The 13642-nt window shown below is 46.0% G+C and overlaps 1 protein-coding gene across 8 annotated transcripts in view; it reads left to right on the top strand.

The window, feature by feature from the left end:
- The window catches only part of SERTAD2 (SERTA domain containing 2), an 84285-nt gene extending 74039 nt beyond the window's left edge, over nucleotides 1-10246 (top strand). For 6 of the 8 annotated variants that reach the window (XM_072857355.1, XM_072857353.1, XM_072857356.1 and 3 more), the window contains 2 exons: nucleotides 6077-7007; nucleotides 7939-10246. In XM_072857355.1, coding sequence (XP_072713456.1) covers nucleotides 6081-7007; nucleotides 7939-8145 — 1134 coding nt within the window. In that variant the 5' untranslated portion in view covers nucleotides 6077-6080 and the 3' untranslated portion in view covers nucleotides 8146-10246. Of the gene's footprint in view, nucleotides 1-6076 lie in introns of all 8 variants that reach the window. The other 2 variants (XM_072857359.1, XM_072857360.1) reach the window with 1 other exon arrangement.
- Nucleotides 10247-13642: the final 3396 nt, after the last annotated feature.

The raw sequence follows: 13642 nt of genomic DNA, 5'->3' as shown, positions 1-13642 counted from the left end.
GTGAGGGATGGAGGAGAGGAAAATAATATTTCATGTGCCAGAAGTGACACAGAAAGTCCTTGCGTAATTTACTGGATAGAGACTCCGAGAAGCCCTGGTGAGGTTCATTTACACCTGAGGTTTGGAAACTTTGTTTTGGGAATGAAATGTGCAAATTCATTACTCTCTTTACAGTTTGGGGGGCTTTTATCGGGGGCTTTTATCAGGGGCTTTTGTGGCTTTTTTTTTTTCTGCGCGCACGTGTGTGTGTGTGTGTGTAGTGTTTTATTTTAATTCCCCCAAGTTGCCTTTTTCTTTGTGGTGTCCTGTTCCCCTCCCCCCCCCCAAGTTTTAATTACCCAAGACTTCAGAAAGTAACTGGTCCTGCTTTAAACTCCACTTTTTGCATGGGCCCTTGCTGTTCACATCTCTCCTTTGGCTTTTGGCTGCGTGGGGAGGAATGGTTGCCTGTGGACTCTGGGGTTTGATGCTTTTACCGTTTTGAGCAACGTGACATTTGTTCTAAAAGTGAACCTCGCTGTGTTAAGCTGTTTGTCCCCTAGACCAACTGAAATGGTGGGTAAATATGTTAGTGGAAATGTAACTTCTTAAAGATCTCTTTCCGCCATCCCTCTTGGTGTTCGATTCCTCTTTCTTTTTTTCCCTTCCTGTCTGCCTTGATGAGTGGGGAGAGACTAGTAGGTTGTGGAATTGTTTTCCAAGAAAAGCCCTCAGTCTTGGGAGATGTTTTAAACTAAACTGTTAAAAGCCTTTGAGAATTAACATTAAAGGGTATTTTTTTTATTGGTGAGATAACCAAATCACTTATTCCTCTCCATTTTTATATATCCAGAGCTTCTCTGTGCCAAACTCCCAATTATTAAAGACTTTAGAAATAGTCCAGCAGTGACAAGGTATAATGTCCTAAGTACAATCGATAAATACAATACTTCTCTCACGATGTGCGCATAGCTCTGTCCTCTGGAGAGCGAAGGATTCGTCCCTAAGTGGGGTCAGAGACATAGTCAGGCATTACACAAGCTTTTCTGTATTTAATTGATGATGGTTGACTCCAGAGAACCACCCGCTCCAGGCTGATTATCTCTTCTGCTGAGCCCCAACTGCAATTTTTTCCAGCTCTGTCTGAAGAGCATGCAGAGCCAATAAAAGGAAGCTAAATGACATGCAAATGAAAAAAAAATATATTACTTTTGTTTTTCAATTAAGAAAAGCCAAGTCCCAAACAATGCTGGGATTTCTCTGGCTCTGAGGCGCGTGCAATCGCCCTAAATGGGCAAAAAAGCAAGTTGAATCTTTCTCAGCAACAATGGTGCAGCTTTTGGGTCTGGGTCTTCCAGAGCTGGAGCCAACTGGTGGATAATATTGGGGAAGATCTCCAAGTAACTCCCCGCGCCCCAATCCTCACATAAATGCAGTTTTTCCATTGCCTTTTTTCAGCTTTCTGGTTCCACATACCTAAGTAACATTGAAAACTAACTTGCATAGCAAAATCCTGCAACACCCTTTATTAAAACAAAAACAAAGCGACGTCCCATCTCAACTCTTAATGCTTGGCCCCCGAATGATGTTTGCTGGCAGACACACAGAAATGCAGCAGAAATACATCTGGCTGGGATTGCTGCTCAGCCAAAATAGATACACAAAAGACCCTCCATGGACATGACCCTTTGTTGCTGCCTGTCCAGTCTTGAGTTTTGGTGGGTTGCTGTTGTCTGGCTGTCCCCATTACGGCTATATGACTTGGTAGGCCAATTCTGTCTTCTGACACTTGGGAGAGTGCGAGTATATCTCATTTTGTACTGATCTTTGGCCAACCCAATCTGTAAGTTTGGCATTTTCATTTTCCCAGCAGGAGCTTTGGCTGGAAGGGCTAGGAGCAAAGTTTTTGAGATTAACAGAACTGAACCAGATAAAATGTTGGCATTGTACAGCTTGCTTTTTTTTTTTTTCTAATATTGTTCAGTATCTTAAGACGTACAAAATGGATCTCTTTAACGTAGGTATGAAACTGTTGGTTGAAGGAGGGAAGAGATGGTTTGAACAGTAAAGAACAAACAGGCAACGTTTTCTTAAGATGTGGTGGTCAGAAACTATAAAATTCCTTTTTGGAGATCGAGAGAAAGGCTTGCAAACCTGAAGCCCGTCTGTTTTTACCAACTCTATCAGTTGGTCTAAAAAGATACCGCTTCCTTGCTTTGGTTAGAATGAATAAAGCGATTTATGGAAACTAGAGGAAAATGTTTTTACAATTCCCATTTGCATGCCAGAGGAGAAAGGGATAAAATAAAACTCTATAAAGCTGAGAGTCTAGAGGTGCTCATTTGAGTCCCCTATTTTGGGAAATAAAACCTCCTTGCTTAGGCTGGCACCCTGCTTTGCTGATTTAATAGTTAAACTTGCTTCAGAGAGCATTTCTGGGGAAAAGGAAAGTGAAAGCTGCACTGAAAAGCTAGTAGGTGAAATTGGGAGTTGCCTGATCTATTTTATCTTTTAAAAGGACAAGCTCTGAACCAAGCTACACGAAGATCGAGTGAGATGTGAAAGCTTGACAGTCATACATACAGGAAACCTTGAATCATTTCTAAGCTTCCTGGAAAATGACGTAGCGAAGTTATTGTTCTGTTTACTAGTGATCATCCCATAGCTCTTACTAATCAGCTTAAAAAATATCTTAACTACCAGCACCTCAATCTTGGATGCAAATGGACTCAATTGGGTTCATTCGAAATGCCTGCCCACATCCCCTGACAATAATAATTAATGATTGAGCTCAAGGAATGGAGCGTGGCCACCCAAATGGTCTGTGTTCTTTACCATGGGGAAAAAGGTTTGCTTTGTGCAGTGAATATTTTTATACATTCCTCACAGAGCCTGACAAACTTCAAAACTCTCCTAGTCCCCGAGCCATTTTAAAATTTCTCCTTTAAATAGAGTGTTGCAGAAGGAGCATTGGTATGTCTTTAGGACAGAGTCTGTCTTTTTTCAGGGGGAGGAGATAATAGGAAGGGATGGAAAGCTGCTTGTTCTCCTCCTAACCCATCGCTGCTTTGAAAACGTGCTGGACTTGGGCAGGGGTTTTGATTCTTGCTAGCCCAGTCCTCCCTTTCTTGCTCTGTCTGTCCCAAGCGGAAGGAAGCATGTCTGTCGTGAACATTTGAACAGCAAACCCCCCCTCACACCTCAGACCCTGGAGTAGTCCATGGAAGTGACACTAGGAGGCAGAGAAAAAACAGACTTCGGCAGTAGTGCTAAATTTCAGAGGTTTTGTTCACCCGAGATTCCAGGCGCGGGGATCGCTGGTAGCTGGCCAAGGAGCTTGGATGGCAGCCTACCCGTTCCTCAGTTCTGCTCAGCTTGCTCCCTCCCCCCTGCCTTTCTTTTTTTAATTGCATAATATGCTAGAAAATGATCTGGATTTGGGACTTATTTTTAACCAGAAGAGGCTCACTTCACCCAATCTGATTTTGGATTTAACGTCCAGCAAATGCTTTCTGAAGCTCTTTCTTTTTGCATTGAAACCCTGACTTCTTTTGCCCCTCTCCCGCTTCGCCAGGGCTCTTTGCTTTTAAATGTTTGTCAGACGTTCTTGGGGATGTTAGCGAGTCCTTAGCTACTGCGGAACCAGTGTATGACGATCGAATTGGTGTTAGACCTGCCTGGTGCAGTCATTTTGCAGGCGTGGATCCTGTTGGGAGAACTGGGAATTGTACTCAAATAAAGAAGGCAAGTTTTGTCTCCTAGACGATAGCTAGGCGATTAGTTGCATAATAAAGTTCGTATGAGAGGAGTCAGATTTGGGGTTAAAAATCTATTTATATGCCTGTTGCAACTTCTCTCTGGGTAGCTGGGGCTGGAAAGCATCTTCCACTTTTTTTTTTTTTTTAAATGAGGCATAAATCTTCATGCCATTTTATTAGCGTTTTGTTAAATGGGGGGAGGGATGCAGGGATGAACAGGGGGCTGTCTGTGATCCTATTAAAAGGGCAACTGGGTTAGCGCTCCAGGACCTCACCACTCTACCTGGGAAAATGAGAGAGGAAAGCCAAATGTTTGCCCTAAGACGTGGAAGCAGGCCAAGTGCAGGGTGCTGCTCTGCAATGCCTGTGATCCTACCCCTGTCTCCGCAGGACTTTTCCTCAGCTGATTTGATGCAGCCCATGGGACAGGCAAGCGAAGTGGAGTAACGGCCTCTGCTCCGTCTAGTTTTGATTTAGATGTGGTATAAAACAGCTTGTCTGGAAACTGGGTCCATGCAGGTAGTGGGGGAGAGAGTCAGAGGGAACCTGCCACCTCACAAGCACTGAAAGAAGTGTCTGTCACAGGGACTGTGCTGTTTCACCCAAGTAATTGTGGATATTTCAACAAACCAAACCTTGGCTACTCACTGAAGATGGGTGGTGGTGTGGGGCAGAAGCCCTAAAGCCCTCCCCGTTCAGATGCGTAACGTTAGGTTGTGCCTCTGTCACAGAACAGTGGTTCCTTCATTCCTTTGCGTTTGGGGGGATCTTCATGTCAAAAAAATAACAGTGAGAAAATGAGACTGGGACTGTGCTGTGTAGAGGAGCATTTCCAGGCGCTCTGAAACATCCTGGAAGAGACAGCACCAGGGATTGAACTGCCCTACTTACTCTTAGCTCAGAAATGATTTATGATGTGGGGCAAGTTTGGTAAAATTCCCTTTGATTCCTTCTTCAAAATCTGCCATCTAACCAGGACAAAAGCACGTGCATTTGTGCTGATTTGTGTTCTTTAGAAAGCCTTATGGCATCTCAAATGAAACCTGACATGGATGTAGTCCTGAGCGAGGGACACGCTTTGATGGGGGAGAAGTGAAGACAAATGGTCCATCTGGAGCAATGCATCCTTACTCTGGTGCAAAAGCTATTCTGTCTGTGGCTAGCATGCTCCTGAGTCTTACCGGAGGAAGCAAAGGCTGCTGGCATCGCCTTAGCCAGGCAGAAGCTGAGGAAAGGATTTCAAACACCACTGTGTGAAAAGGCTTCCCGTACCCAGAAGAGCAGGGGGTGAGAGCCCAGCCCGCCCCAGCCCTATGTCAGAGCTGCCCTTGCTTCATGTGCAGGTGGGGATGCAGCGCATCCCCCTCCAGGCAAGGTGCAGGCAGGGCCTGCGTTTCCACATGGATTCAGAGCGTGCGACTAGGGATGCTCCCTAGGGGCCCGGTTCCTGGAGGGGGGTGCTCAAAGCTTCAGGAGACACCAAATGCCTCTGAAGCTTTCCAAGGCAGATGCCCCTGTCCTCAAACTGGGACCCAGGCACTGTCAGGATTGAAGGCCCTGGTTGCAGCAGCAGAGTGTAGTGCAGAGAATGGTCTTGGAGATTAGACTAAAAGACCTGACGGATCATCTTCACCTGTAATTTATCGAATTCTGAGTGTAATAACTGCATTTCCTGCTCTAGTAGATTAGTCCTTATGTGATCAGTTAAGTAAACCCACAAGGTCAGATCTGCATATATCCTAGTGTGCTAAAAGGTTGAATCTCCCGACTTCACTGGGAAGGTTTCTCTCAGTATACAGTTGCTTGAGCCTCACTCCTCTTCCCCCTGTGAACACACTTTTGAATAAAAAGGGAAATTCATTTTAAGAACCTCGGTGTATTACGTTTGTATTCCCAGGCATAGTACTGCATCAGTCAGGAAATTTAAAGGAACATTCAATATAGTATCTTGTGCACCTATGTACAGATATTTGGGGACCATATGCTTAACATATGCAAGAGTGAAATTTGGTGCCAAGTGCGCAAGGGCTTGAGTTTTATAGATGCTGTTTGAATTCCTCCTTGGAATTTACCAGCGTAGCCGTGCTTAAACACGGTGGACCAGAGCACTGTGTTAAGGCAGGTTCTGCTTCCTCATCATGCTGCTGTGGGCCAGGAGTGAGTTATTTACGTGGACAGATTTCCACTTGTGACTGTTAGGGGTAAGCGAGGAGGGGACAGAGCAGACAATCTGTCCACACCATGTGTGCAAGGGAGTAGGTGGACAGGGGTAGTGATTCAGGCAGGAAGAACAGGCTTCAGGCTTGCTGGCTTCATCGGTCTCTTCTCTTTCCTTTCAGATATATGTTGGGGAAAGGAGGAAAGCGGAAGTTTGACGAGCATGAAGATGGGTTGGAAGGCAAAGTGGTGTCTCCTACTGATGGTCCCTCTAAGGTGTCTTACACCTTACAGCGTCAGACTATCTTCAACATTTCCCTTATGAAACTTTATAACCACAGGCCATTAACCGAGCCAAGCTTGCAAAAGACAGTTTTAATTAACAACATGTTGAGGCGAATCCAGGAAGAACTCAAACAAGAAGGCAGCTTGAGGCCCGTGTTTGTGACTGCTTCGCAGCCCGCCGACCCTCTCAGCGACAACTTCCGTGAGGCCCAGCCGGCATTCAGCCATCTTGCCTCCCAGCCCCTTCTCCCCACTGACTTTGTAAGCACTACGCCCCTGGAGTCTTGCCTCACCCCAGCCTCTTTGCTCGAGGACGACACTTTTTGCACTTCCCCGACTGTCCAGCACGATGGTCCGACAAAACCACCACCTCCTGCTCTCCAACCAGTAAAGGACAGCTTCTCTTCAGCCTTGGACGAAATCGAGGAGCTTTGTCCAGCACCTACCTCCGCAGAGGCAGTAGCAGCCGAAACAGCAGCCGATGACTCTAAAGACCAACCCAGCGAGTCCAACGTTCAAAAGCCCGAGGGCCTCCCAGAGAGCAGAACGGCCGAATCGAAACTCATGGACTCGCTGCCTGGCAACTTTGAGATAACAACTTCCACAGGTTTCCTCACAGACTTGACCCTGGATGATATTCTGTTCGCTGACATTGATACGTCCATGTATGATTTTGACCCCTGCACGTCTGCCACAGGGGCTGCCTCAAAAATGGCTCCTGTCTCAGCAGATGAGCTCCTAAAAACTCTCGCTCCATACAGCAGTCAACCAGTAACTCCAAATCAGCCTTTCAAAATGGACCTCACAGAACTGGATCACATCATGGAGGTGCTTGTTGGGTCTTAAAATATAGGAATATAGCAACTTTTTGTTTTTTAATTTTAAGTACCAGTATATACACTTGGTAGTATTTCCATAGTCCCTCCCACCCGCGATTCACAGTACTGTGCATGCGTCCTTGCTTGCCTTTTTTGAAAAGAAAAGGATCACACTAGTTTTTGCTTCAAGCAGAGTTGGAGTGCCTTCATCCATGTATGACCACTTCTAATGTATTTTTTTTAAAGTGGTTCCTCAAGGAAGACCGAATATCCTGGTATAGGAAAGAATATGTATTGTAGACAATGTTATGTTATTACAAAAAAAGAAAAAAAAAAAAAGAAAAAAAAATTGTAAAAGCTAAGCACAAGGATTATGTTGGGGAAAGCTGTAAATTGCATGTGCATATTTGTCTATTTTTTCTATAAGTTTTATTGCAAGAGGTAAAAAATTTTATTATTTAGATAATCTCGATACCATTTTAGCCCTGTATAGGTTGACTTAGCAATTCAGCCTTTTGGAGGCATTAACCTGCTCCTCTTTAAGTGTTGCATTTACATGGCTGTTTAGAAACTGCTGCCCAAATTTATTTTATATTTTTGTACAGATTCTGCAGTTTATGATATTGTTTTTTCTAAAAACAAATGCTGTTTATACACACAAAAAATAGCTATTTTGATAGGATTTGCTCACATAGTTCCTGCATAATTCAGATGTACAAGAACCACTTGTACTGTTTTATATGTGTATGGTGCAAAGAGAAAATTGGATCAAATAAGCCTGCAGTCGGTTTCCCTGAATGCAAACAAAAAAGTGCTTTAAGAAAGGGCTGGGAGCTGCTTCTCTATGAGTTTCACAAGTGTTTGCTCCCTGCTGTACCCACTGCGCACTACTGTGATTCCTGAAACTTAGAGCCATGTCCTTTTCCAACATGTATGTGAAGCAGTTGGCAGGAAACAGTTGTGGAACTTCACCCGAAGACGTCCCGAGTGCCACCGCGGCTGCAGCCTCCCCGCCCTGGCGCCGGGCCCGTGCCCCCAAGCCTGCCTGCGTCCTCTTGCTGGGGCATCCATCCCGTGTGACGTGGAGCGCCTTAACACGGCAGCAGATCAGCACTTCCTCACCCCGAAGTTCCTGGGAATGGTTTTGAGGGGGAACGTGCCCGTTGCCCACCGAGAGCCAACCTCTCGCGGCAGTCTTCCTGACCCATGGGCGTACGTGTGGAGCGGGCAGAAGACTGGCGTTGACAGCATCCACCCGCCCTTTCTTGGAGCATTTCTCCTTCCCTCTCCCCACCTCACTGTGCTAAGTGCTGAAAAAGGCAACTTCAGTATTACTGCAGTGAAGCTCATCTCTTACCTGCACTGGATGGACTTGCTTTAATATCCATTGCTGTTGAAACTGGAGCCAGTTGTGTTACATCATTTGGCATCTCGTATAGGGTTGGTTTCTTGTATCAACTGTGTTACCTGCTTTACACTTTATAGACCTGTTTTACAATGAATATACAGACACAGCTTTCTATGCATGGTCCCGTTCCCTGTAACACCGGAGAAGTCTTCTCATTACTGCACCAATAGCATTTTTTCAGTTCATTGTGGTGTACATTTAATTTAAAAAAAAAAAAAAGTTTGCAATGTATCATGCCTATTGCTGAAGTTGCTATGGCATTTTAGTTTTTCAATGGTACTTTAGCTGTTGAGCGCTGGTTACAACCTATATTGTTGACATGCCTATGGCTTCTTTAGGAATAACTTTTATATTTATTTAAGAAATTTTAAATTATGTTTTACGTCATTTGGCAATATTCAGTCAATTCTGCTCCCTTCTTGTCATGGATGAAATTGGGTCTTGTCTGCCCTTTAAGGAGGCAGCTTTTTATAAATTGGCACTTTAAAACAGGCCATATATATTTATTAGTATATAGATAGATAGATGTGACATAGATATGCACACAGACACAGTGTAAAAGCAAATACATTTTGCAATGAAGGAACTCCTGATCGAAATGAAATGCGTCATGTACAATTACAAAATGTGCTTTTGGCTCCTAATTCATCTGCCAGGGTGAGACATGGGGCTGGAGGAGAAGGGGGGAGCTGGCTGGGGGGGTGGGTTTGCTTTCTTCTTTTTTCTAAGCCAAACTCAGTGAAGCAGCAGGATGCTGATGGATTTGCAGTTGTTTCCTTACACAGACTACAAAAAAAAAAAAAATTCTTGCTTCAGACAGAAAACCATTGACCAAGTGTAGCTTTAGGGACCATCGGAAGTGAAGGGGTGGGGAAGGAGGGGGGGGGACTGCTTCATCTTACACCTGGCAGCAACTAGCCTGTGCTCAGCCACACTCCTTGGCCCTTGTAGGAAAACAGCCCTGCTGGATTCTGCACCTCTTGTAACTGGAGTAACTGGGAAAACTTCAGCCATGCCAGGGTTGTGTGTCTGTCTGCACAAACCTGTAGGCATGTGGTAACAGCAGCAGTTTCACACGGTAACTTGGTAAGCACTTGCCTTACCATGGTTAAAAAATGATTTACAGTATGTTGGAGCTGCCTTTTTTTTTATTACTTATGCATTTAAACAAATACCATATGCTAGGCAAAAGTTCACATCAATGCCATTTTTGGAGAGCTGTGCTGTTGTTTAAGTGGGGTTAGTTGAAGTTTTTGTATCTGCAGAACATGAGAGGAGCTCTAAATCCACTTTACCTCTCAGAAGATGGTGTCTGTGTATCCTTGGTGCTTGAAGTGCATGTCCTATGGCAGAGCCTTTCCACGAATCCCCTAGGACATGAACATACCTGACTGATGGGACTAGGCAGAAGGTTAGCAAGGCTGGTCTGTAACCATGGCAGGCTAGGGAGGGAAGGGCTCAGCTGTGGCTTTCTCCCTGCATGGTCACTTACTGTCTATAGCGTGGCCTTTGCTCTCATCCTAACAGCAGCCACGTGTGGAAAGTCTCCCAGACCTACACCAGGGATGGAGATTGACATTAATGTGCAATGAAGTGACAAGATGGGAGCAGAATAAAAAGGCTTTGGATTTGAAGTGATTTTTTTTTTGTTTTTCATAAATTATTTATTCTTTTTTTTTTCTTCTGTAAATATATTTATTTTATTGTGAAGCTAACAACATCTGGATTGTAACATGTACAGAATGTATGGTAGGAATGTATTCTCTTGTAGGAATGTAAATCTGTATGAAAAAGGGTATGGGAGCCAGATTCAGAGAAAATGAATTGAATTCCAGTCAGGATATGCATGGTTCACATCACTTCTTTTTTATTTTTTTCCCACTCTTTTTCTAATATGGGTCTGGTTGTTTGAAATATGCAAAAAAGGTATGGATGAGGGACAGTTTTATGTTCTAAATTAGTCCTAGTCAGGCTCCTACCCCATCAGCTTCTCACAACGGGCCTTCCCTGGCACTCTGCTGGAATCTGCAACAGGAGCCAGGAGCAAATGCAGTCACCTCTATGGTGCTGGCCTGGTAAATGTTTGAAAAAGGTGATTTTTTTTTTTTAAATTTATTTTTTTATTTTTTGAACACATACGGGAAGCCCAGCTGAAGTCCCTGGGGCTGGATGGCTGAAGAAGGTTGCAGGATGTTACCTCCAGCCCCCGAAGTTGCAACAACAGAGCTGACACCAGAAGGTAAGGCCAGACAAGAAGTCACAACGGCACTTTGCAGGGGCAGCAGAGGGTTTGCTTGCTCAAGTTCGAACTACCTGCGTTGCTCTGTGCATCCAACCAGCCCGTCCTTGGACACCACAGGTCCCTTCCAGAGCCCGAGGGGACCGCACAGCCCTATATGCAAAGGAAGGGGAACTTCCCGCTTCAAGAGAACATCGTTGAGCAGTGTCATATAAATGCATCAATCTGGCACCTTCCTTGCAGTCAGCTAGAAAAGCAAGACAGTAAAGCTGCTGTCTGAAGCAATCACTGTAAGAATAAATTTGGACCTTGTAAAAGGTAATTTGGTTTTTCCTTAATGCTGTGTGGTAATAGCCTGGGTTTTTTAAAACCAAATGTTGTGAATCCAAAGTTTACACTTTTATCACCATTAAAGTGAGTAAATCGTAATGGGTCCTGTCTGACAAACGGTTTAATTCACTCTGGCATATTGTGAACTTTTTGTTCTTGTTACAGGGTTTCTTTTGTTTTGTTCCCCCCCCCCCCCCCCCCCCCCCCCCGGGTCTCAGTATCCTGCTTCTGTGCAAGTTGCTTTCAGTGCTTCTATTAATTAATGGGACTGAACATTTTTAAAGAAATTAGTTCTTTTTTAAGCACTTTTTCTTTTTCTGAAAATAAGCCTAATGCAAGTTCTGGAACCTCTTTAAAAACACAAATTGCAGATAAAATCCCAACCTCGACTCCTATCTAGTTCTGAGCGTAATCCATACTAGCGCCTGTGAAGGCAAAGATTCTGGAAAAGGTGTAAATAGTGTGACATGTTCAGTGCATGGTTGTTTGAACAGGGCTTGTTATTGTCAAAAAAAAAAAAAAGAAAAAAAAGAAAAAAGGCTGTATTTCCCCTTCCCCTCCCACAGACCTTAGAGCTGTGCCTTTTCTATGCAATATTACAGACATATACATCTGAAACCAGATTACTGTATTCACATGTAGGTATGGGCTGTAATCGAAAAAACAATTGGACAAATGTACATGGAAATGAGCAGTCTTACTTTTGTAGTTTTATATTATACAATAAACAATTAAAATAAAGTCTGGCTTTGTTCTTTCCCTCCACAAAAGAGGGAGGTAAGGGGGAGACAGACCCCAGGGGTCAGCAGGAGAGGGTCTCGCCTGCCTCATGGGAAGTGGCAGGGGACAAGGGAGGGAGAGCCCAGCCTCACCCCACTCGCTCTACCTTACAGAACAAGGGAAATGTCACCTTGTGCACGGCCCATTCCCGGTGTGAGGCTTTTTGTCCCCAACACAGAGATGTGGCTGTGTCCTTCTGTGGCCACTCTTGGGCTACCAGTGCCAAGGGATGCTCCACTCTGCTGTGGTGTGGGCTGGGCCATGTGGGGTGTGCACAGCTTACCAGGGTGCCACCAGGCTAGCCAAGAGCAGAATCTGTCCAGTTTTAATACATATAATGCACTATCCTTTAGGGCATTAAATCCCAGCAGGAAACATCTGATACCTTAATCCACTGCTTCGTTTATCAGTGCCCTCTCCCCCCCACCTCAGGTGACTGCTGTTTGCTCTCAGGGCCAGCCAGGAGGGAGATCTCGCCTGTCTTTGGCTCAAGCCTTTTGTGGCAATAAAGCAGCGAGTGCAGCCCAGGAGTGCTGTTTGGGCTGGCCCTGGCTGCGGTGCAGAGCAAGTGAGTCACCCCCCCTCCCACCCCCCCAGCGCACGCTTCGCCCGGCCTCCTACACCCACAGAAACATGACTGCTCCATTTTGGATTTACAGCAAACCAAAAACCAGACAGAAAAGCAGCAAGTTTTCCCCGTCCCAACATGCCGCACATAGCATCTCAGCTGCAGCGAACTGGCTCATGTTACTGGTGCGGCAGCCAGCAGCAGCAGCATGGGGCACAGGGCCCTGCGCACCAGCTGCCGCTCGGGGACAAATGGCTGTGGGGACACAGGGCACAGGAAACGCAAAGAAAGGAGAAGTGGAAGAATTAAAGCCAGCCCAGGGATTGAATTTCTGTCTGCTCAGCACGTGCCACGCTCAGAGGGGTGAAACACACCCGAGACTATGGTGTGAACGCTTTCCCCAGCATCTCCGTGCCCTTCCAGGGTACAATGGTGCTTGCCCTGAACCGATGCACCGCTGGCTCCTGTACAGACATCTCCAGTTGTCAGCGCATCGACCTGATGCAGGACATGTGGAGATGCTGCTGTTGCATTCCCAAAGCTGCTCGTTTTGTTGCCACCTACCATTTAAGAGCTCATTTTCTCACTTGTGACTCCTTAGTAAGAGATGCCTCCAGCCCAAAACATCAAGGCTACACACAGAGCCCTGCTTAGCCCCTCCTTAAGTGAGTGGCTTGCCACCCGCTCCAGACCTTGCAGCTTTCCAGCTCAGCAAGGGCAAACCGTTGCTCTGGGCTTTTAAAAGGGGGTACCTGTGTGGGGAGCCAGTGAGCTGCTCCTCCCTCTAGTGTCTGACCCCAGCTGGAGGGCTCTCCGGGAGCTGCCAGGTGTTTCTCCGCAACCAGCCCCTGCTCCGAGCTTGCCTACATGGAGGGCAGGAGAAAGCAGGCTGGGGTTCAGCACAGGCACTGACCTGTGGCAGGCAAGGTTCAGGTCTGAGGTATCTCACACTGACACCACACTGCAGGAGAACGGCACTTACCTTGTTTCTTGGGGTGGCAGGAGTCTGGGGTGTCCTCAGGACTGAAGGACAGTCCCTCCCTCTCTGAGGTGCATGTGCTGATGTGGTCCAGGAGTGGGCTTTCCAGGGGCAGAGCAACGGCTCCTCATAGGCATTGAGACAACCAGCAGTGATGGCCCGGAGCTGGCCCAGGTCTGCATTCAGCTCTGCTGCTGCTCGGTATCACCACGAGCCAGTGCAGCAACTCCACAGCTGACACCAGCCACTAAACACCTCTCTGGGCCCAAATCATTGGAAGACTGGGGTGTTGCGGCCAGGCAGTCACCAGCTTTCACAAACCTGGCTCAAGTATGTGCCAT

This window comes from Ciconia boyciana, chromosome 3, assembly GCF_034638445.1.
Source record: "Ciconia boyciana chromosome 3, ASM3463844v1, whole genome shotgun sequence".
NCBI classification, from domain to species: Eukaryota; Metazoa; Chordata; class Aves; order Ciconiiformes; family Ciconiidae; genus Ciconia; species Ciconia boyciana.
The sequence above is the reverse complement of the archived record's forward strand: the minus strand, read 5'-3'. Positions and strand labels throughout refer to the sequence as shown.